Source organism: Acanthochromis polyacanthus, chromosome 21, assembly GCF_021347895.1.
Source record: "Acanthochromis polyacanthus isolate Apoly-LR-REF ecotype Palm Island chromosome 21, KAUST_Apoly_ChrSc, whole genome shotgun sequence".
Classification (NCBI taxonomy): Eukaryota; Metazoa; Chordata; class Actinopteri; family Pomacentridae; genus Acanthochromis; species Acanthochromis polyacanthus.
In genome coordinates, this window is record NC_067133.1 from 8,507,026 (window position 1) to 8,531,563 (window position 24,538).

The 24,538-nt window shown below is 39.4% G+C and overlaps 1 protein-coding gene across 1 annotated transcript in view; it reads right to left on the bottom strand.

The window, feature by feature from the left end:
• The window catches only part of LOC110955092 (xylosyltransferase 1-like), a 44,312-nt gene extending 20,551 nt beyond the window's left edge, over positions 1–23,761 (bottom strand). The window contains exons 1-6 of the mRNA XM_022199944.2: positions 23,271–23,761; positions 10,969–11,503; positions 6,870–7,036; positions 6,095–6,297; positions 760–840; positions 137–353 (exon numbers count right to left, since the gene is read on the bottom strand). Coding sequence (XP_022055636.2) covers positions 137–353; positions 760–840; positions 6,095–6,297; positions 6,870–7,036; positions 10,969–11,503; positions 23,271–23,546 — 1,479 coding nt within the window. The 5' untranslated portion in view covers positions 23,547–23,761. The remainder of the gene's footprint in view (positions 1–136; positions 354–759; positions 841–6,094; positions 6,298–6,869; positions 7,037–10,968; positions 11,504–23,270) is intronic.
• Positions 23,762–24,538: the final 777 nt, after the last annotated feature.

The following is a 24,538-nucleotide window of genomic DNA, read 5'->3' on the forward strand; positions in this document are numbered from 1 at the left end:
GTTTCACACAGTTGATATTTTCTGCTCATACTCAGCTTCTTTATGTATTTGTGCATGAGTCTAAAGGGGTATTTCAAATATACATATATATGTGTGTGTGTGTGTGTGTGTGTGTGTGCGTGCGTGTGTGTGTTACCTCGGCAGGCAGCAGTGTGTAGGTGTAGAATCTCTTCATGCTGCCGACTAGCTCGTCTCTTGAGTTGACCACGTAGTCCACAAAGGGCCGGTTGAGCAGGAACCAGTCGGAGCCTCCGTCCACGGCGATGCCTTCAGGGATTTTGCGGTCACCAAGACGCCACATGTGAGTGTCGCACTCATAGAAGAGTCGGTCCAGACCCTGTTTACGAATGAAACTGAGAGGGCACGGCAGATTATTCAGATTATTCAACCTGCAAGATGTTCTAGAGAACCAAAGATGAACCCTCAAAACTCCAGGCATGTTGAATGTGAACAAAATCACCAAAATTAAAGTAGTTGGAAAAGTATGAGCCTCAGACATACGTCCAACACCACAATATAAAGGGTGTGTGAAGTTACGTTTATCATAATTTATTATGTCAAATCTCAAAAAGGAAAATTATGACGAAGAACTAATGAACACAACGGTAACTATTGTCTTTTTACCAGATTCCACCTTTAAATATTTCTTTGTTTCATTTTTTAAGAGCAGTGAGGACTTATTCCCTCGCAAACCTAAAACAAATAAATTATTTAGAGCCACAGAAACACATGAAGGAAATACGACCAGTTCTTTCTTACCGTGCGTTGTCTCTGCCATGGGATTTGATGAAGTTCATGTTGCGGTACTTGGACAGGAAAGACACTAGCTGGTCGTTGGTCCTGAGGAGAGACCGTAGCTGTCAATCATCAACTCAGCCAATCATAACGGAGCACAGAAAATCAAAAATTAAGTCGGGCCAGTCCAAAACCGATCTAAAACTACGTCCTAAATGAAGTTTCAATGCAACTTAAATCTTAAAAGTAAAAAAATCTGGCTAAACCCAGCTAAAAACAAAGTCTTAAGTCAATCTAAAACAGTCTGAACACAGCTTAAAATTCAGTTTGAAAACCAATCTAAAGCCAGACCAGAACCAAGTCTGAAATCAGTCTAAAAACAGGCCAAGACCAAGTCAGAACCAAGTCCAAAGTATTCCAAATCAACATTTGAAATCAATTTAAAGCCAGTCAAAAAACAAGATTAAAACTAGTCCAGAGCCAGTCTTTAAGCAAAGTCCAAACCAGTCTAAAAGCAACAAATCCAGTCTAAAAATATTCAAAAATGAAGTCAAACACTGTTTCAAACCAATGTAAGGCAAGTCCCAAAACCAATCTAAATCTGAGTCCTAAACCAACCCCATAACCAATTTGGAAACTAAACTAAATTCAGCACAAAATCAACTTTGAAATCAAGTCAAAAACTAAGTCTACACCCAGTCTAATACCAGGTCCAAAACAAATCAAAAACCAGACAAAAACTAGTCTGAACCCAGACCACAACCAAGTTTGAAACAAATCTCAACTCAATCCAAAACAGAGTCTGAAACCAAGTTTGGAACCAGTCTAGAACCAAATATCAAACCAGTCTGGTCTGAGGCAGCCAGAATCCACAGAAGAACTGTGATAAGTTCTACGAGATGTTTGAAACAACGGACCTTCAGAGAATCTTGAAACTCTGTGCAAGTGTATCGACCAGAAGTGCTGCAGTTTTAAAGGCCTCCATTTTAAACACAAATTATTAACTGTACTATTTATTAAGGCACTGCACTTCACTTCTATTTCCTGAACCTTTTTCACAACATCATGATGACTGAAATCTACTTTCTGGAGTCATTTGTGTTTTTCTGAAACATGCCGTGCTTCATAAACTCCTTGTTTTCGTCCGTTTGGCCACCAAAGAACAAGAACATCAAAACGTAACACAGCATCACGCGATCTACATTCCCAATAGCTGTTTTCTACCTTTTCTTTATTTAGCAGCGTTTGAAGGAAGATTTTGCCCTTTAATGGACACACGAAGACGTGAGACATTCGACCGAAGTGCTTCCTCTTTTAAACAACACAAAACAACCTTCCATGTAGGGGAATTGGTGTTTGGAGCAGCTGGTCGGGTTTATTTAGCTTCCTCCTCCAGCTCAGCTCCGGTGTGATCTGCAGAGGAGGCGCAGCGCTAAAGACGGCCCCTCCCAGGACGTAGACCGAGCCCGGTGTCGACCCGGACGGCAGACAGGACAGCGGCGCTCTGATTGCAGCTGATTACAGATGTTGCGTCGGACCGCAGGCTGCATGTGTGTGTTTGTGGGCATGTTTGTGTTGCTGCAGCTACTTTATCTGCAGCTGCTCGTATATCACTGAACATGTTCCTCGTCTGAGATTTATTTTCTGCAAATTATGATCTTGCTGTAGCTGCACTTAGACTTACAGGAACAGCGACAGTCTGGACTGGAAACAGGCATATTTATATACATACTGCACATACAGAGACACAGTTTGTGAGCTGCCGCAATGTAAAGTCTGCAAATAATGCTCATTTTCATCAGAAATTAATCCGTCAGCTAATTTTTTGACTTATCAGTGAGATATTTGATCTATAAAATGTCAGAAAATTATGACTAATTTCCATTAGTTTTTCTCAAAGATGTCATACCATAAAGACATTCAGTTTATTGTCACAGAGGAAGAAAGAAATCAGAAAATATTCACATTTAAGAAGCAGCAATCACAGGATTTAGATTTTTCTTCATCAGTTAACGAGCTTGAGTAATGTTTTATCATTAATAGGAGGCATTGGATGAATTTATTGATGCTGATTGATATGCCAGTAAATTTGACCTGAAGTGTCTTTTCCAGTGTTTCCAAAAGCCCAGCACGACACATATCTCTATTGTCACAGAGGAGGAAAGAAACCAAAACATTTTCACATTTAACAAGCTGAAATCAGGGAATTTAGACGTTGTTTGGCTTAAAAAATCCTCGAACAGATTATTTGATTATCAAAACAGTCTGTGATTCGTTTATTAGTCAGCAGCAATAAGTTTTTTTTTACGTGATTGACAACATTGTTTTGTGATAAGATTAAGATTTTCTTTTTTTTTTTTAAAACTGAAATCTGTACTGACATTTTCCTTTGCAGTGTTTCCCAGAACCCAAGATCACAAAAATATCTTGTTTGTTTTAGGTTTTTACAGTTTCTGGTTCTGATAAATGAGAGAATTTCGGTGATTATTTAAAAACAACATTCCTCTCAAACCTGTTGAGTTTTAGATTTAGAAAATACATAAATACGACTGTTACTATCTACAAAAGACATGTTGGTGCATTTTTCAGTCAACACTTTTCATACAAAAGAAATGTGAAAGGCGGTTTGCAGACATTACAAACTGAAAAAGGGAATTAGAGCAAACTTCTAATAAAATACCTTCTTCTTCATGCTTCTAATGTTAGATTTAAAATTAAGATTTGACTTTTTAATGCCAGCGCTGGCAGTTTCATTTCAAGTTTCAATCTTGTCTTTTCTTTAGTTGAGTTGCAGGAACAAAAAAAAATTTCAAACAGATTCATAATTGACATTTAGAATAAACCAAACAGCTGGAAAATCTGTGGAAAATTCAACAGCTTGTTTAAGACAAACTCAGTCCTCAAACTAAAGAATGTTTTCCTGCAAGTCCATTTAAAATCTGTAATAAATAGTTTGATGCGACTGTGTTTGACTGAGAAATGAAGTTTGTTTGACCTCCTGACAAAGAACCAGAGCTGCTATCGCACACATTGACTCTACAATGACGTCACAGCATTGATGAATGAGGGCTGCTAATGCGACGGCTTTGCAATGGATTTTAGCTGGAAGCGTGTTGGCCGGTCACTTTGACAGAGCAGAACAGATCGTTGTGTATTTCTGACCTTATGAGGGTGGAGGGACGAAGAAACGCTCTAAAGACGAACACACTCTGGGCTCGAGTGTTTGGATAAACATTGACTTTAGGGAAAGACGTCAGTTCAGCATCGGGGATGAATCCAGCAAATAAACTTTATTGTAACTGTGAGCTGTTTCACTTCTCTGTAAGGTGTAAATCTGAAAACGTTGGCTTTTAGTTCCAGTGTGGATAAACAAGCAGTATAAACAACCTGCGGTCGCCTCCGATTCATTTTAGAGAGTGAAGGAGTTTCTGCCTATGTGGTTTAATTAGACACCAATAATGCTGCTTTATTTCGCTGAATGACCATTAATCGGTCATTTCTTGAAGCACACTGGATTTTTTCAAACATACACGAAGACACTTCATTGATTTTTAATAAAAGTAATGGACCTCTTTGGTGAAGACACTGACAAATTAAGCTTTTATGAAGATTTTGTCCACAGTAACCCTTGGCATCATGTTTAAAGGGAACTTAAAACAACACACCACACGACAACCCCAGTCCAACAACCAAGATAAACAAGCCCAAAACAGAATCCAAGTGTAGACCTAGTCTAAAATCAGTTCAAAACCTGTCAAAACTAACTCCAAGTCCAAGCCTAAACTGAATTCAAAACCAAGTCTAAACTCAGTCCATAGTCAAGTCTAAACCAAGTCCAAAACCAGTCAAAACTAGGTCCAAATCAAGTCTCAATCGAATCCAACAACCAGTCAAAACGTAAGACCAACCAGCCCAAAACAAATTCCAAAACCAAGTCTAAACCTAGTCTGAAATCTGTCAAAACTGGGTCCAAACGCAGTTCCAAACCAAGTCCACAACCAAATCTTAACCCAGTCCAGAATTAAGTCTTAACCAGTCAAGAAGCAAGTCTAAATCCAAACCAAGCGCAAACCCAATCTGAACTACATATAAACCCCATCCAAAATCAAGTCCAACTCCAGTACAAATTTAAGTCCAAGATCAAGTCTAAATCCAGTCCAAAGCCAACTCTAAATCCGGTGTAAACCCCATCATAAATCAGTCCAAATCTAAGTCTAAACCCAGCCTTAAATTAGCCTAAGTCTAAGCAAAGTCCAAAACTAAATTAAAAACCAAGTCCAACCTGAGGCATAACCTTGCCTAAAACCAGTCTAAAACAATCCACAATCAAGTTCAAAACCGCTCCAGAACCAAGTGTAAACACCGTTCCAAACATTTTATTTTCTAATTATATTCACCCACTTAAGGTTCTGTATTTCATGCTGTTCTCAGATAAGTAAGGAAACATCATCCTCATTCTGATATTCATGTGTGAGAGCAGGAATGATTCTGCTTGTATTGAACAGTGCTGGATGTAATAGAAATAGTTAAGTATGGATTTATTACATCTTCGCTTTAGTTACATCAGTGTTTTGTGTCGATCTTTCGGGCACAACAGATGGAAATAAGCTGCTAGGATGTTAGATGAGAGTTTTTTTGGACTTGGTTGCTAATAGTGTTTTACTGGAGGCGATTGTTGGCACAAATCCTCCGCACACGGCTGCTGAAATCCCAAAACCAGCTCACACTTGCTGCTGAACTGCCAGATGACTGAACTCAGCTGTTTGGTTGCAGAGGAGAGAACCAGCCGGAGCACATCCTACTTCAACCATCACAACATCACATCAACGAACACAAGACTGATCATATCCTCTAACCGCCTCTTTGTGTAACCTCTTATCTTTACTGCCACACAGAGTGAATCATCCGTCTATATCTGCAACGATGTTAGCCGAGCTGCTTCCCTAACAATGACGAGTCCCCTCAAATCCCCAAGAAGCAGGACGGCTCTTAAAATCAGCTCTGCTTCAAAGCGATGGACTCCCAGTCGGCTTGTGGTTTATTGAGGACCTAATGCACAAGACTTTAAACAAACCAAACAAGGCCCAAAGGACTGGGAGGTCACTAGTTAGAGGCTGCCCGCTGACACACTGCTTTAATAAATCAATGATATGATTGGCGACTCTTCTACAGGCATCTGCAGTGGAGGGGCTTTATACGATCTGGTAGGTACCTGCCATAACATTAGAACACTAATGTAAAAATATAATAACAGCCCATACAGGAACTAATTTCATATATTTGAATCAGTTCAGGTGTAAAATTTATGCTAATTTTACATTCAAAAAGCAAAATCTTCCACTTCCAGTTGCTCTCTCACCTGATGGGGTAGTCGGCAGCACTCAGGTTGATGAAGAAGTCCCAGGACCAGTCGGCCATGTTGAGGAGGTCGTCCATGCTGCGTAGGTACATGGTCAGCAGGCTGGCCCCGCCCCAGATGGTGGACATCCTCCAGGGAGTGACCCGGACGTTCTGGTACCGGCCAGCCAGAGACAGAACCTCTCTGTGGAGGTAGTTGGACCTCTGAAAGGGCAAAGGGAAAAAAGTTATACTGTGTTTTTATGTGTTAATCCCTTTTAGGAAGGAGAAACAAAGGTAGAATTTTAAGCAAAAGGTTGTTCTAATGCTAATGACAGATTTGCACGATAACATTAATGTTTTGGTTTCATTTTGTTTGTTGCTTCAGAACAGCGAGTTTGTTTTTGTCCATCGTTTAAGTACTTTTACCCAAAAAAATACCTGTACAGCTGATAAAGATTCCTTCTTGTAGCACTACTGAGCTGTTTTTCTTTATTTACTCCAGACATGACAACACTCCGTCTTTTGAATGGTGTTGCACTACTCTACTGACCTACAGGGGCGGTAATGTACCAAAACATGTGCACCAATTAAAGCAACAAAGAAGAAGAAAATACAGACGTGAACAAAACGGGATCTAAAATATTTAAAATAGGTTTTTTGAAGGCAGAAAAAAACTTGACAAGGAGAGAAACGCCGACTGCCGTCTTCCTTTACTTACATTTGTTGCTCTGTACTTTAAGTTCTATATGCAAATGTTTAAAAAGGTGGAATAAGAGTACAGGGGCTGTTCTCACCTGGTCTACGTGGATGTAGTAGTAGTGCGAGGTGTGGTAGATGGCTTTGAAGAGACGCTGGAACTGTCGTGAAGCTCGACCGTGGACGACCAGGACGAAGGCGATACGTACAGGTGTGGTGCTGTCCGAGGCGTCTTCATCCCACTGAACGTTGACATTAGCTTTACCTGGACAGACGAGAGGACAGTGGATTCAACAGGTGACAATGAGGACACGTCTACATTCTCTCGACTCTGCTCATCAGCTGTAGAAAGATGTTTCACCATGCTGTATGTATCTTCAGCAACTTGCTCCTCTGTTCGAGTCATTTATTGTGCATTATTGTGGTATTTTTGCATTTTATGTGACTGCTTTGTGTCTCCATTTTGTCATTTTGGGTCTTGTTTCCTTTTGTAGCATTTGCTTCATTCTGTGTCTTGATTTTTTTTCAGTTTGTGTCACATTTTTTGTTGTTTCCCATTTTGTTTTTTCCATTTCATCTCTTTGTGACAGTTTCTGTTTCCTCTCGTCTCTTCATTTTGCCTCGTCTGTGCCACTATCTGCCACTTTTTTTGCCATGTGTCACATTTGTGTGATTTTGTCTTGTTTGTATCATTTTGCGTTTAGTATTTGCCATCTTGTGGTGTCTTGTTTTGCTGCATTCTGTGTTGTTTTTGTCTTTTTTTTTGCTGCGATTGTGTTTTGTTTTTGTTACTTTCCATGCTGTTTTGGTGGCTTTGTCTGTTTACGACTGCTTTGTCTCTTTACGACTGCTTTGTCTTGTTTTTAACATTTTCCATCTCCCTTCTGTCATTCTGCATCTTAGTTTTGTGTCTTGATTTTCTCAATTTCTGTCTCATAGATATTGTGTCTTTTTGTGTTTCACTGTGGTGGATTTATCTCCTCATGCTGTCAAAATTTCCAAAATTATTTGTCACTTGACCAAAATGTTTTTGGGGGCTTTTCAATGACAATTTGTATCATTTTGGGAAGGATTTTTCTTTGTCAATTTGAACAATTTTATGTTACTTTGGCCAAGTTTCACGTTATTGTGGAGAAGTTTTGAGTAACATTTTCAAAGTTTTGGGGGTATTGTTATGCTTTCTGTCAGCTGTACAATACACAGGGGAAATTTCATAGTTTTACTGTTTCCATAGATGTGTGGGAATTTATATTATAGTCAAAAATGAAGCTACAGTGAAGAAAAAAGTGACAGTGATGATCAAAAAAATACCCAGAAGCTGCTCAGGTTGGTGAGGGTTAATTTTGCACGCGTCACATGTGATGCGTTGAAGGACTGTTGGAAAGCTGAAAACCTGAGGATTATTTGTATTTTCTGGCTGATAAATGAGGCCATTTTGGCGATTTTATTTTACAATAAGATGCATCATTTTAAGATAATTTTGTCAGTTTTTGTGAGTGACTGACAGATTTGTAGTTTAGAGGTTTAAACATAACTTGAGCTGAAAATTCTGATAATTTTTTCACTTTTTTTTTTTTTTTTTTTACAGATTTCATGATTCTTTTTCATGTTAAAATGCCTTTTTGGGGTTCAGAGGTTTAACTGAACACTGGAAATGTCAACTATGAGCAGCTTGTAAGATATCAGTTTCACTTTTAACACTATTCTTGGCTCCAGTTCTGTTTTTACTTCCAGTTTTCCTGGAAACACTCCGGCTGAGTTAAATCCGCCTCTTGTTCGTAGAAACCGCCTGACAGCCTGATGCTTCACTCTAAAGTTGGGTCGAGGCCTGCATGGCCTAATTAGTGACCTCCCCGGGCTGCAGGGCATGCTGGGATTGCAGTCTGAGGGGTGAATGACTGTAATCAGGCGGCTCAGTCGAGCACAGAGGGAGTGATGTGAAACACCAAACTGAATCCGAGCCCGGCTTCAGTCTGTGGGTATAATGACTAGTGTATCATCAAAGCAACCTATAATCATATAAATTAAACCTCTGATGGCCCTGGGTGGTTCTGAGAGCGCTGCTACGAGTAAATCATTAGTCAGGCTTTCCAAAAATAAGACTACAAACTGCTTGTTTAATTAGGGTGTAATTACGGCGGATGAGTATCGTCTTCGATGCGTCCATTCAAGCTTCAAGCCCCCGAAAATAGAACAACAACCACAGGGATGCCTCTTCACATCTACGGCACGTGCTCAGTTAAAAAAGGTTCTCAAAGGGCGAATATGGAATTTAGAGAAAACCTTTTTTGGAATCAGCCACTTCAAAGCAACTGCTTGTCTTCCTGTCTTTCTATCTGTCAGCCATTCATTTGCTGACAGACTGAATCGCTGCACTAATCACTTAAACTTTGTACACATGGAAAGCAGCAGTGATGGATCAAACAGCTCAGCTAACAGCTAATGCTACATTAAACAAAGCGTATTACAGATTATCTACTACTGGAACAGCAAAACCAACTTCTTTTCAAGCAGAAAGCTAGAATTAGCTGTTAAATCAATACTGATGTCAGCTATCAGCTTCAATCATGCGACAATATTTTAGCATGTTTCATCAAGCTTGCAGGTGCATATGTGTGCTTAGTTAGCTTCATGTGATGTTTGCTTACTGTATTTAACTTAAGAATGAAACAGCTTGCATAAAACTGTATCTGATGGCTATAAATTAAGGGATCCTTAAGTCCTAAAATCAGGCAGAGAGCAGACCAACAGTGATGGATCAGACACTGCAGCTAACAGCTAATGCTACATCAAACAAGAAATATTCACGATTATCTCTTACAGGAATAACTAAACCTGTAATTTAAATATCTGTATCTACATTTAGAACAACTTCTTTTGAAGCAGTGAGCTAGAATTTCATGTTTATTCAATACTGATGTGAGCAATCAGTTTCAATCATGGGCTAATCTTTATAGTTTACACATTAGATTATTGTTAAAGCTTATGCAACACTGCTGCATTTTCCATTTTGTGTCTCTATGCCAACCCTGTACCTCCGTTGTACAGATTTTAGGAAACAACAATAAAACAGCAAATAGAATTTATGTCATACATAATATTTTCCAGAGATGATACTGGTATTCATCATTTGCCATCAAAAAGACAGATAACCGATATTTGTAACTACAATGCACTAAATGTTACATAAGGACAGCGTGTGACAGCAGGAAACCTCTCATTAATAACAAATTTTCTTCATTAATAAGGATTACTGTAACTGAATATGTAAAATAGAAAAGAAAAGTGATGAGGTGAGATTCTGTTTGCTGATTGATCAATTTAGATTGACGCACGGTTTAAAAATCAACCAAATCTAAGCTCAAAATTGTGACATTTCACCAAAATCCCATCATGCCTCATTTAAATATTCTTCATAAATGAAGTGTTTGTACTAGACTCTATGAAAAAAAGGCATTTAATAATTCATCAGATTCAAAAAGTGCAAAAAAAATCCCAAAAATATTCATCAGATAGGCAGATTTTCAAACAATCCATGCAGGTATCATGCGTGATGTACAGTTCTGCAGGGAAAATGAGCTAAATCTAAGTTTAAAATCGTGATAGTTCATTTAAAAAAAAATCTCTTCATTCCACACATCTCATTTAAAATAAAAACATTTGGCTGTAAAACATCACAAACTGTTTTTCTGGAGCTGCCTTTTTAGAGCTGGATGAGGTGCCACAGAGGGAATACTATGAAGATTTCACTGCTTCCTTTCAGTCAGACTGAAAACAAAAACTGAACATGATTCAGGTTTTCTGGAAAGCTGCAAACAGTTTGTGCTTTGTGGCTAAATATTCACGATTTTGTTTCCCTGACACTCTGCAACGGAGGTGGAGCGTACAAAGTTAGTATGCAGACAAAACAGCCACATAAATATAAAATATGGTAATTTTTGAAAAAGAACAAAAAGTCCATGTTTAGCCAGAATAAAAGGCAGAATCTGACCCTTTTATAACGTACATACAGGCCCTAAAGCAGCTGAAGGAACAACATAAAACTAAAAGCTTAGCTGCTAATGCGTCTGAATCTAAATGGGAGTGCTTTCCAGGTTGTTTTTCTGTAGATCAGAGTATAATAAGTCACATATACAGCCTGTTTACTGCAGATGTGACACGTTGACCCTCCAGATTTATTACCTTTTCTGCTCTCACCTTCAATGGGACAGTATCGAGGCACTTTCTCTGGCATCAGCTTCTTCTCTTTGTGCTTGCAGTACACCTCCACGATCTGCTGCCGACACTCGCGGCTCTTGGCTCTGGACAGGGCTGAGATGGCTTCTTTGCCGCTGATCTCGCACTGCGGCAGCTCCTTCTTGGCCTCCGGGCCGGGCGGCAGCGACGGAGACGCCGGCTTCCTGCTCTGGTAGGAGGGCGGCTCCTGGTTGGACCCCAGGGCCGGTGCCGGGGCAGTGGGCAGCTGGGGGTGGGCCTTATGGACGTGGGTGCGGTTGTGGATGGTCACTCTGGGCTGGACGGGAGGAAACTTGAGGACGTCAGATTTGGCCAGAACGCTCTGAGCTTGGACCTTCTCCAGCTTTCGTTTGTTGCTTCCCATCGGCTGGTTCTGCGACTGAGCTCCCAGGTTGCTGTTGCTGTCGATGGTGTCGAAGTCTTTGGGGACCGAGTTCTCGTTGTTGTTGCTGTCCGGGCGAAGTTTCTCTTTGGGCCGGTGGGAGCGGTAGACGTCCTGCAGGGGACAAGAAACACAGGTCAGACACACAGCCAGGGGGGATAGTTTTATTTCTGTCAATAATCAATTAATTACTGTAAGTATATACAGTTTAGAGCTAGAAGATGACAAGAAAGAGACACAAAATGACTATAAAGAGACACAAAATGACAATAAAGTGGCACAAAATGATAAAGAGACAAGATGACAAGAGACATAAAATGATAGAGACACAAAATGACAACAAAGAGACACAAAATAACAGACACAAAATGACAAAGTGGCACAAAATGATAACAAAAAGACAAAATGAGAAGAAAGACATAAAATGATAAAGTGACACAAAATAAGATACAGATGCAAAATGACCACAAAGAGACACAAAATAACTACAGAAACACAAAATGACAACAAACACACATAAAATGTCCACAAAGTCACACAAAAAGATTACAAAGTGACACTAAATGACACCAAAGAGACCCAAATTGACGACAATGATACACAAAAAGACAACAATGTCACAAAAAAAAACAACAAAGTGACACAAAATGACAAAAAAAAAAAAAGACACAAGATGACTATAAAGAGGGAGAATTACCACAAAAAGACATAAATCATATCAAAAGCAGCTTCCTACATGCAGCTACATGTGGAATAAAAATGTGAACCCTTTAATTTGGGGCCCTATAGTCTGCTTCAGTTTCAGGGCTCGTTGTGTCGTAATATCCATCAGTGTCCAGTTGTGTTATGTGTGTGTGCGTTTGTGTTGCAGCAGTGAGGCCACATGACCTGGATGAGTAGTTTAATCTCACAGATTGCCCCATATCTGTCCTTTCCAGGGATAAAGAGTGTCGGAGCAGGAAGGCGGTAATATCAGCTGCTGCCACCTGCTCCTCACACAACCCTTCATTATCTCACATGTATCAGCTCAGAGGAATGTGCGCAGAGCCCCGGAGAATATTTCCAGCTATTACTGCAAAGCGTATCAGGAATAAACCCCACTGAGGAGACGCAGGACTCGCACACATCAAAACACACTGCAGATCCAATCAGAGGATTAATAAAACCGAACACCTGATCTACAGGTGACTTTCCTGAAATAAGTCGCTCTCAGACAAAACCTAAAATCTGCTTTCTGTGAAAAAATGGCAAGAAACTTCCCACAAACAACTTCAAGGAGAAGCAAAATAACCAAAAAGATACACAAAATGTTGACAAAATAGTCAAAATGATGACAAACGGACCCAAAGTCACCACAAAGAGACACAAAATGAACACGAAAATACACAATTGGATGTCAAAGAGACCCAAAATGACAGAAAACCAACCACAAAGAGACATAACACACCCTCATCGAGATACAAAATAACCACAAACACAACACACACACACAAAGACAGAAAATAACCACAAAGAAATTCAACACAAACCCAGAGAGATACAAAATAACCACAAAGCCACACAAAAAACCCCACAATGACAAAAAACAACCATGAAGTGACACAAAACAAACACAAATATTCACAAAATACTAGCAAAGAGACATAAAACACTACAAAGAGAAACAAAATGACCAAAAATAACCACAAAGAAACAACACACCCACAACAGTACACAAAACAAACACAAAGAGACAAAATAATTATGCTAAGAGACACAAAAAAGCCCAAAAAGAGACTGAAAATGGCCAAACACAAAAACAAAACAAAACACAGGGACACACACAAAAAAAACCCCATAGTGACGAAAAAACCCATTAAATGACACAAAACAAACACAAATATTCCCAAAATAAAAATAACAGCAAATAAACATAAAACATTACAAAGAGAAACAAAATGATCAAAAACAACCACAGAGACAACACACCCACAACGATACACAAAACAACCACAAAGAGATAAAAATATTATGCTAAGAGACCCCCACAAGAGACTGAAAATGATCACACAACACAAAATAACCAGAAAAACACAAAACACCCCACAGTAACAAAAAACAACCATTAAATGACACAAAACAAAACACAAATATTCACAAAATAACAACAAATAGACATAAAACACTGCAAAGAGAAAGAAAACTACCAAAAACAGGCACAAAACAACCATAAAAAGACTTAAAATAGCAAAAGTACCACAAGGATTTTTTTCCATTGAAGACTAACGAGAGAAAATGACTGCAAAGTGTCAAAAAACAAGCACAAAAACAAAAATAATTGCGTTTCTCCCTCAGTCTCTTGGTGCTAATTTGGAGGGTTGGAAGGTGTTTTTTATTAGTTTTTTCTCCGAGCCTTTCTCCTTCTTAATTTATTCATTTGTGGCCTCAGAAGCAGCAGAAAACCGACAGATCTATTAACCTGCTAGAACAACTGACAGCTGGCGTTGCCCTCACAGCAGGACGCAGAAATATGAAATATTCAGCCTTTCTAAATGAAATGTCAGAGTCTCTTTCCGAGGAAGCTGATTAAAATCCTCCGGAGACCTTTTACGACCCGCAGACACCCCGAAAACATCCTCCGGCTGCAATTTGCTCGACAGGAACAACGCTCTGAAAAGAAAAGCGTTTTTCCCAGAAGGCCGTGCATTCCATGGAGACCGGCCACAGCTAAAATACCAGCGCTTACCTACAAAGACATCTTTCTTTATACCCGTGCACACACACAGACACACACAGGCGGTGAGTCACTGCTTTCAGCCTCCTCAGCAGGTTCTTATTGAAGCCTCGGACCTCCTGCTGCTGCACCATAAAGGCGACAGAAAGCTGTTCCCTCAGGGCGAGAGGCATTAAAGACACAGAGACCTGTTGCTCTGACATCTGTTGATCGCATTCACACTGACCAGCATCCAGCTCAGAATGCTGCCGGGAACTCTGGGAAACGCAGACCATCTCACATCTCAGCAGGTTACACATTAAGTCCACTCATGTCCTCGTGTGAAGACAGAAATTCAGTGATGGGAGGAACAGAATGAGAACCGAAGAGATGAAATGACAATAAGAAAAACTAACAGCACAAAGGCAAACAAAACAACCACAGACAGGAAAAAAATGACCACAAAGACACAGAACGATCACAAGGAGACAAAAAATGACCACAAAGAAACAGAAAATTAGCAGAAAAAGACAAAAAACAACTGCTAAAAGACACATAATGAAAAGGAGGCAAAAAACTATGACAAAGATACAATAAATGACCACAAAGAAACAAAAATTACCACAAAAAGACGAAAAACTACTGCTAAAAACAAAAAATAACCAAAACCAGACACAAAAGAGCCATAAAGACACACAAAACTGTGACTAAGATACACAATATGACAGTGAGATTAAAAAAAAAAAAATCCAGACACTCAAAACGACCACAAGGAGACACAAAAGAACACACACAATAACGACAAAGACACACAAAAAGACCCAAACAAGACACAAAGTGACAAAAACATCAGTAAATGATACAAAATAACCAAAAGGAAACACAAAATCCTACCAAAACCAACAGAAACACCATAAAATAACCACAAAGAGACAAAAAATGACCACAAAGAAACACAATTCCCACGACGAGACAAAAAAAAAAAAGCAAAAAGCTCCCGATGACTGACAGTGCAGATTTAATTCTATTTTAAAATGCGCTTCTGAATGTTCTCTTGAATGACCCAGCTGCACTTGTGCTGCATTAAATGTATTTATGTGAACTAAATGAGCAAACAGATGAGGCGATAATTCATCTCTGGCAGACAGCGAAAGGGGAGAGGTGTTGTCATCTTTTGGCTGCAATCACAACAGTGTGGCGGCAGAGAAAAAAAACATGCCGTCACATCGAGGAATAAAGAAATAGAGGCCTGTTTGACAGCTGTACTCTGCATCTGTTCTCAGCATTAATCTAACACTTGTGTAGGTGTCTTTGTGCTCAGTTTACCTGCGGGAACATGCAGATGGTGGGCAGCGAACACATTACAGGCTGGAAAGATAAAACAGCCTTGTTTAAAACGTGTTTACAAAACAGTGAAGCTGAGATGGTTGGGAAACACTTTGTACAGTATCAGAGGATTTTTAAAACCATATTCTGGTAAAATTTTCAGAGAATAAGTGAATATCTGTATTTAAGAAAGAACAGGACTCTACTTCTACATTTCTTATTTATTTTAACAACCTGAATGTGTGCAGTAGTGTTGGGCGATCGTTTTGCTTTTCTTCATACCCGACTGTCTTGACTGAGTATCAATATCGGTTTCTGTCGAACTTCAGTGGCATTAAGACCAACTTCCACAAATTTCCCATCCGTGGTGTTACATGGTGGTCATTAAAATCTGAAGGTTTTATCCCCTGGACAGCATAAATCTGATATACTTATAAAAACCTACTCATGAAATAGCGAATAACAAAATGAAAAACGCCTCATTTATCCCAGGATACACAGAAAAAAAGCTGATGTTGTCTTTTGCACCTCTTTCATACACCAGCTTCACACAAACATCATTTTGGTAATAACCAGAACAGAGAAGAAGGTAAAGTGTGAAATGGAGTGACAGTATCTCTTAAAGTGTGGGATAAGTAAATATTCCCGTGTCTTCCACTTCATGTTTTTTTTTTTTTTAAATGAGAATTGGCTGAGAAACAAGAGAAGAGGAGGAGAAACATCATCTCCCACAGGAAGGGAATGAAGCTGTCTGTCTAAACAGTGAGCGGAAAACAAAGGAAAAACAGAGGCAGATGGACAGAAAGAAAGCTAAATGGACTATAATGAGGGTGGTGATGGGGCTGTGAAACCTGCTGAAACCATCGAGCACCCGCAGGACGAACTGGGATTACAGCAGGGATTTAAGTCTCTCTATGTCAGATTTAGTGAGAATTATCTCAAAAGGAAAAAAAAACAAAACATAAAGCAGCTTTCTGGTTTTAACATCAGTCTGTGATGCTAAAGCGCCAACAGTGACAGCAGTGGGTTTTTTAGAATTTTAATGAGTTCATGTACATTATATTAGGGGTTGTTCAGCTGATTTCACATCTGTTGTTCTTGTCCGTGGGGGTCTCCTTTAAAGTGTGAAACACTTAGAGGTTTATATTTTCTGTCTATCAGATTCATTCTGCAGCAGAACAATGAGCCTAAACATCTTCAGTCAGAACAAGGAGTACTGCAGCAGATCCCACAGAATCCTAATTAAACATCATAGACTCAAAGTCCAAAACACTCAAAGACATGTTTAAAGCCAAGTCCAAAATCAGTCTGTAACAAGTCCAAGATCAATTCCAAAAACAATGCCAAAGCCAAGTCCAAAATCCATCAAAAATTAAGTCTAATTCTAGTCTAAAACAAGTCCAAAATTAGCCGAAAACCAAGTCCAAAATCAATAGAAAAGATGTCCAATATTAAGTCTAACACAAAGTCAACAAACAAATCTAAACCCAGGGCCAAAACTAGTCTAAAACAAAATCCAAACCCAGTCTACAACAAAGCCCAAAAAATTGTCTAAAACCAAATCCAAACCCAGCGGAAGACAAGTCGTACACAAAATAAAATAAAAAAAATCTGTATAAAACAAGTCCTAAACCAAGTACTAAATCAGTCTGAAGCAAGTCCAAAAGCAGTTTAAAACAAGTCCTAAATCACATCAGAAAGCAGTCAAAAACCAGGCCAAAGGGAAGGCTAAAACAGTAAAATGGTTTGATCCACATATCAAGAACACTGACATTTTATCCAGTTCAGAAACTGAAAATGCTTTTAAAAACATCCTGAATCAAGTCCTCAAAAGGCAGCCAAAACTTGAGTCTCAAAGAATCTACTGCTGACATCTTAGTACCAGACACCAGAACTGGTGTGAGGATATCTATCTGATAATTCCACTCTCCTGATCCTGAAGATCTGAGATGAAAGTGAAACTCACTTTCCAAAACTGTCCTCACTCTCAGTTTCTAAAAGCCGGTCCTCGCAGACATAGAAGTACATGAGCACACACACACAGTATTTAGCGATTATTGAACAATCCAAACTAGATTAGAAAGTATAAATCCCATCAGAGAAACCTGATCCAGAGCAATCCTTTAATCTGATCTGACCTGGCTGTTAGGACGCAAATCCAGTCCAGTACATGAGGTCAGGGCTCAGCGAGTGATTTCACATGAATTTAAATGTTTCTGTGGATTAATTTCATCTCTGTCCTGTGAGACTTTTTTGGTGATTTTAGTTAGAGTGCGGTTTTAATTAGTTTATGATATTTGTGTTTAACTGCTGCAGCTTCCACGGTTCTCATATTCACAATGATGTTAAAATACCAGCAGCGTTTAGCTATCAAACTGCAGGAGGACAGTCTTTACAGGTGTGTTTCTGTCGTACAGCAGATCTACTGATGGTTGATGTCCAGTTCAGTGTTTCCTGCAGTCATGGATGGCTCCACAGTTTCACAACTCTTATATTCAGCACAGCACATGCTTCTACGCTTGTGAGTACTCTCCCAGAGTGTGTTTGCATGGACTTGAACATCCTGGTTATTGAACTGGGTTTTGGAGGCATTTCTGGGCAAATGTCACACAAAACCAGTTTGATGATTTTGTTGACAATCAACAGTTACAAAGGTAATCAGTTACATCAGGGAAGCAAAGTCCAAAACAGTTACATGCTTTACTAAAGCCTAGTTCTGATGGGTCCAAAACCAGGTCGGAATCAAGTCCAAAAGCACTGCAAATCAGTCTACAACAAGCTCAATGCCAACCTAAAATAAGTCCATGTTCAAAATTAGACCAACACCAAGTGCAAAACCAGACTACAAAAAGTCTAAAATCAGCCCAAAATCACTCCAAACCAAATTCAAAACTAATATTACACCAGTACACAAGTTCAAAGCCAGCCTAAATCAGTGCAAAACAAGTCTTCAGCATATCCAAAATGAGTGTGAAGCCAATTCCAAAATACTGTAAGTCCAAAAACCGAACCCTGACCTTAACATCATAGGATCGTGGCACTGGAAACCAAATCCAAAACCAGTCTTAAACCAGGTCTAAAATCAGTTTAAACCAAATCAAACACCTGTCAAAAACTGTTGTTAGACCTAGTATTAAAAAGATAGATTTTTTAAAAAATGTCCAAAACCAAGTTCAAACAGTCTAAAACCTAGTCCAGACAAGTCCAACACCATTCTAAACTAAGCCCATGTCCATAACCAGTCTAAAAACCGAGTGCAAAACCAGTCAAACAGTTCAATAATATTCTCCAACAAGTTAAGTGTCGATCTAAAATAAATCAATGTCTAAAACGTGTCTAAAACCAAGTGCAATACTGGTCTGAAACAAGTCCAAAACAAGTCTAAGATTAGTCCTAAACAAAGTCTAAATAAAGTCCAACAACAGGACCCACATCTTAACACCATAGTGTCAGGAAATAAGTCCAACCTAGTCCTGGTGTTAAATCATGGCATCAGGAAACAAGTGTAAAACCAGTCTAAGGCCTTGTTCGAAACAAGGGCAAAACCAACATAAAACAAATCTAAAACCACGTCCAAAACCAAGTTCAAACCCAGACCAAAAAGGAAAAACCGACTTCATCATCATGACATCAGAAATCAAGTCTAAAACCAGGTTAAGATCTAGCCCACAACATGTCGAAAACCAGTCAAAAACCTAATCCAAACAGTCCAAAAACAGAACTCGGATACAGAACAAGGTTTCTCTGTACTGAGTAAGGTAATTAATAATCATTGGTTGCATCCTCAGTCTAACCTTATCTGTCACATCTATGGTCTTGTTAATATGACCAACCAAACACAACAGCATCGACCCACATTTAAATATTACTACACAACCTCACATCTCCTGGCTCCATTGGTCAGTCCGGCCGTTTGGATCAGTTATAAATACTTTTGTTCTCTGCTGTGGTTGTACAACACATCCACACATGCACAGTGTTTATACGAGGGGCGTCTCTTATTGAGCTCCTTCAAATGATCCTTTATTGGAAATTGGAAGCTTCTTCCTGCCAGTAAAAACACACCCACACACATGCAGTTGATCACAACAAGCATCCTCAGCCCTGCAGGTTATCTGTGCAGCAAACACTTTGTGGTAATCTGATTACCTAATTAGTCTGGATAACTCCAACACAATTATAAACTGAAAGGGTAAGTGCTCTCCAATTTATGTTTATGGGCTCTGTGTTATTGAGGGCACCTGATTGATATTAGTCTCAAGCTAATTTAGGAAGATTATCACAAATAAACCAATTTAATCAGGAGCTGCTCTCTCACTCATCTCCACATATGAGATAGGAAAGTGTTTTAGAACAAACTAATTTACAAAATAATACCCAAATACAGTCATCTTAACTCTATTACTATAACCATGAACGCAGTGAAATATTGATTAAAAAGGACGTAATCAAAAGCAAGACGCTGAAATTAGCAAACTGCACAAAACGTGAGCAAATTTCAGGAGATCATGACTTCTACTGAATTTTAAAAAAGTAATGATATTTTTCTGACAATTTAACATCTCCATATCGTGTAAAACCAAAAGATGTTTAACTTAAAAATCACAGAAGACAGAAAATACAGCAAATATTCACGCTCTAGCTGCTGGCTAATCAACAGTTCAAACCATAATTTCACAGAGTTCAACCTCCACCACTCTTCCTCCAGCAATATTCATCTCATTTCATGCAATTTTGAGGCACCTGACGCCAACATTTTACCCTGAGCAGCTTCCTCTGAGCTCTATTCCGTATCTATTGGTTTTCTCTTACTAATAACACACTGCAGATATTCCCCCGCTCAGCCACGTCTTTTATAAACTTCTTCACTGCTGCCTTTGTTTCATTCCATCATCCAGTTTTCGCTCTTTTCACCTCCTAAACTCTGGTCCTATAATAAGCGCTGGCATGTATCTGTGCTCTTCTAAAAGCCAATAACTGTCAGAACACACAGAGGGAAGATCACAGGGCATCCGGTTCACTGTAATGAAAGGATGTAAAAGTGAATCCCTGCAATACAACCCGTGTTTTTCCCTCTCGCACATAGCAGCATGTACAGTCGGTTCATGTCCTAACGCCGAGTGATAACACCTGGATCCCAACAGGGTTTTCTAAACATAAAAACACAGTGGAATCTCCTCCAGATCACATACAAGAGCTGTGTAGTGATTATACACAACAGTGGAAGAGGTTTGGCAAGCCATAGAGGATACACACTGAGTGGAAGCATGAAAAATGTGGAGGAGGAGGAGTTTCAGCTTCAATTTTGACAGTTTTACACCTTAAAGTCATTCATTCTGTGTAAAATCACTGAAATATGAAGAGCAACAGCACCCAAAGATGGAAAAACAGAAGAGTTCAAGCACTGACTTGGCACGCAGACTCCTGTTTATCCTTGCAAATATAAATTACTAATGTCTTGTTGTATGGTGTTTTACAAGCAGCAGACACAGGAGACGAGTTGACATTAATAAAAATGGCGTAAACATTTCATGATTTTCTTAGGAGTCGATACAATCAGTGTATATACCAAAAGAACCTTGTAAAACACAAACCTCAGATTACTTGGACAACCTATACTCATTCTGTGCAAAATTACTTAAATATGAAGAGCATTAATATCCAAAGATGGAGTTTTGGCTCCAATTTGGCATGAAGACTCATGTTTATCCTTGTAAATATAAATAATTAATGTCATTTTACAAGCTGCAACCACAACGGACACTAACAAAAATGGTCTAATTTTTTCCTGATATCCTTAAGATTCAGTGCAATCCATGTATTTACTAAGAGAAGCTTGTAAATTGCAGACCTCAAAACAGTTTTACACCAAACTCCATTCACAAATGAGCCATTTCTCAATGATCCCGGATGTCATTTATGTGGAAAGATGGAATAAAGACAACTTAAGGCTATACCTTTGACAGTTTTAGTGCTTCAAGTTACTCCTCGTGAGCAGAAACTGCTTAAATATGAAAAGCTAAAATTGATGTTCAGGCTCAGAATTAAGGAAATAATTGAAATACGTTGAAGATTTTCATTAAAAGCCAAGAAAATAACTTTCTGAAAGTGAGATTCTCTGTTGTGAGAAATCCCACATAAAACTAAATTCAAAAATCAGCCATTTCTAGAACGTTTTGGTTGACATCAATGTGCGAAGATAGAAAAAGTGAAGAAACAAGAGTTTTGGCTTCAACTTTAGCAGTTCTACCTCTTAAAGTTACTCATTCTGTGCAAAACTACTTAAATATTAATGTCTAAACACAGAGAAATAGAATCATATTAATCTTGTAAATAAAAATGACTAATGTCTTGTTGTACAGTGTTTTACAAGGTTCAACCACAGGGGACCAGTTTACGCTAATAAAAATGGCTTAAACATCTCCCAGTTTCCTTAAGAATCAGTGCAATTCCTTTATCTACCAAGAGAACCTTGTAGATCACAGACTACAGAACAGTTTTACACCTTGAAATTACTCATTCTGTGCAAAATTACCTAAAAATGAAAAGCTAAAATGCATGTTAAAGACAAAAAATAAAGGATTTGCTAAAATATGTTGAAAAAGTGAGATGCTTGTTGTAATAAACTCCACATCAAACTCCATTATCAAGTCAACAACTCCTGACCAAATCCTCCTAGTTGTCATGAATATGGAAAGAAAGAAAAAAAAAAGTAAATATACATTACTAATGTCATCTTACGGAATAAAATGGCTTAACTGCTTACCAGCTCCCTTGAGTGTCAGTACAGTCCTTATATTTTCCAAGAGAAGAAGGTTGGAATTATTGAATTCCTCCCTTCTAAACCTTAGCATCCATTTTAGCCTTTGATTAGAAGGTAACAAGGTTTTGTGATAGTCTCCTGAGTGGAGAAACGTCACACCAAACTCCATTAACAAAATCAGGTATTTTTCTTGGATGTCATGAATGTGGAAAGAGGCAAAAATGCCAAATAAAGAAGAGTTTCAGCTCTGACTTGGCATGTTTATCCTTATAAATATAAATTGTTGATGTAGATCTACAAGCTGCGATTCCAGGGGACCAGTTTCCATGAACAGAAATGGTTGAACGTTTCCCTAATTTCCTGAAGTGTCAGTGGAAAGCTTTGATTTTACAAAGACAACCCTTTATACGTTTTGCCCCTTAAATTGAATTGTAGTGCAAACCTGCTTAATTATGAAAAGCTAATATCAATTTTAAGACTCAGAATTAAGGGATTCATAAAAATATGCTGAAATTTAAGGTTGAAAGTGACGTTTTAAAAAGCTAGATTCTACTGAGTGAACATGTCACCAAACTCCATCAACAAATCAGCCGCTTTTGTGTTTCCGTTGTTGCTGATAAACTAATCAGTATTAATAAACAGAACTGAATATATTATGCTAAATGATCGGTGTTGTTCTTTCATTCGGCTTTGACATTAGCGATAATTAAGAAAGCAAACATTAATATTCTCCCGTCATTCCCATAATGCAAGTCGGATCCTGATGAAAATTGGTTAAAATGTGCATCGTAAACTTGTGGATTATTAACTGCGGTTCGTACAGCTACAGAAACAGAGGAAACAGAGCTTCAGTCCGGCTGAGACACGGAGATTCTATCGGCTTTCTAAACTGACAGATTTTAGGATGAAGTTTGGCCTACCGACCCATTTCTCCACAACACGGCGTCGATGCCAAAACAACAGGCAGCAGCTGCAGCCGCTCAGCAGCAGCATCTCTGCCGCTGCCATGCGGCTCCCCTCGGGGACACACGCTCCATGTCCACGACAACAACCACGCGTGGAAAAATCACGTTAAAGCAGCACACATCCATCAAACCCACCGCCTGCAGCTTGTGCCGAGCAGCCGCCTTCCCGAGCAGCGGCGGCGGGTCGCCCTTCGTCTGCAGCCCTCTCCTCCGGTGCTCCCCGTCTGCTTTGTTGAGCCCCCCGGTCCGCTCGTCTCTTTTCTCCCGGCTCCTGGAGCCTCCGTCCCCGGAGTCCAGGCTGCTGAAGTTCCACACGATGAGAGTCTGGAGCAGCAGGACGGCCAGAGCGGCGACCAGCAGGGCGGACCGGGAGCGCCGGGCCAGCCTGCGGGCACACGGGTTACCGTTCATCCTCCTCCCTCCCTCCGGTTCAAGCGGAGACTGGCAGCCCCATCCGCTAAGCGCCGACAGCGGGGTATGAACGCTCCCCTCCGCGGCCTGAGAGCGGCTTCTGGCAGGCGGAGAGGCGGAGGGAGGAGGAGGAGGGAGTTTGGCACAGACTGGAAATGAGGAGAGCGGCTCGGAGGCGGAGGACGCAGGGCCCTCATGTGGCCATTACCGGGGCCACAGTTCACACAAAGCCCCGATTTTCTCATTTAAAAGGCGTCCAGCAGGGCCGGAGCCCACAGCTCCACGGCCCGGCTCCTAGAGGGGCCACAGAGGTGCTGCTGGTCCCCTCCACAGACACCAGTTTACTGATTAATTTATACCTCATTTCCAAACAGAACCACATGATGTTAACCTTAGAACACTATATTAGCTGAAGAAAACCACAAAATATTCACAATGAGCTGGAACCAGATAATCTTTGATTTAAAATGCAACCCTGCAGGAACCCCAACCTATTTAATAATTTTAGCATAAACACAAACGTTCATAGTGATTATTTCTACAAATAAAATTGCTCCTGACATCCACTGAATTTCAAATAAAAATAAACAATATATTACTGATTAATCAACATCTCCAGGCCATCTAAAATCAAAAGATATCCGACTTAGGATCACAGATGACGAAGAAAACAACAAATATTCACAATTCCTATGCTGGAACTAGTTAACCATGAACACCTCTGATTTAAAATACAACCCTGCAGAGCTCGAATCAAACTTATTTAATGATTTTAGCATAAACTGTGTTTTTAAGTTGATGACGCACAAAAATTAAGTTGGTCCAACTATTATTTTTTCATATTGTTAAAAAAATAAGGTAAAACCAGTTGATCTTTATGAATTTTAATTCAATGACATCTCTGCAGGGCCAGAATGCAACTTATTTAATTATTGCAAACACACACATTTTAAGTTGATTAAGTTGTTCCTGACATTCACTGAATTTGAACT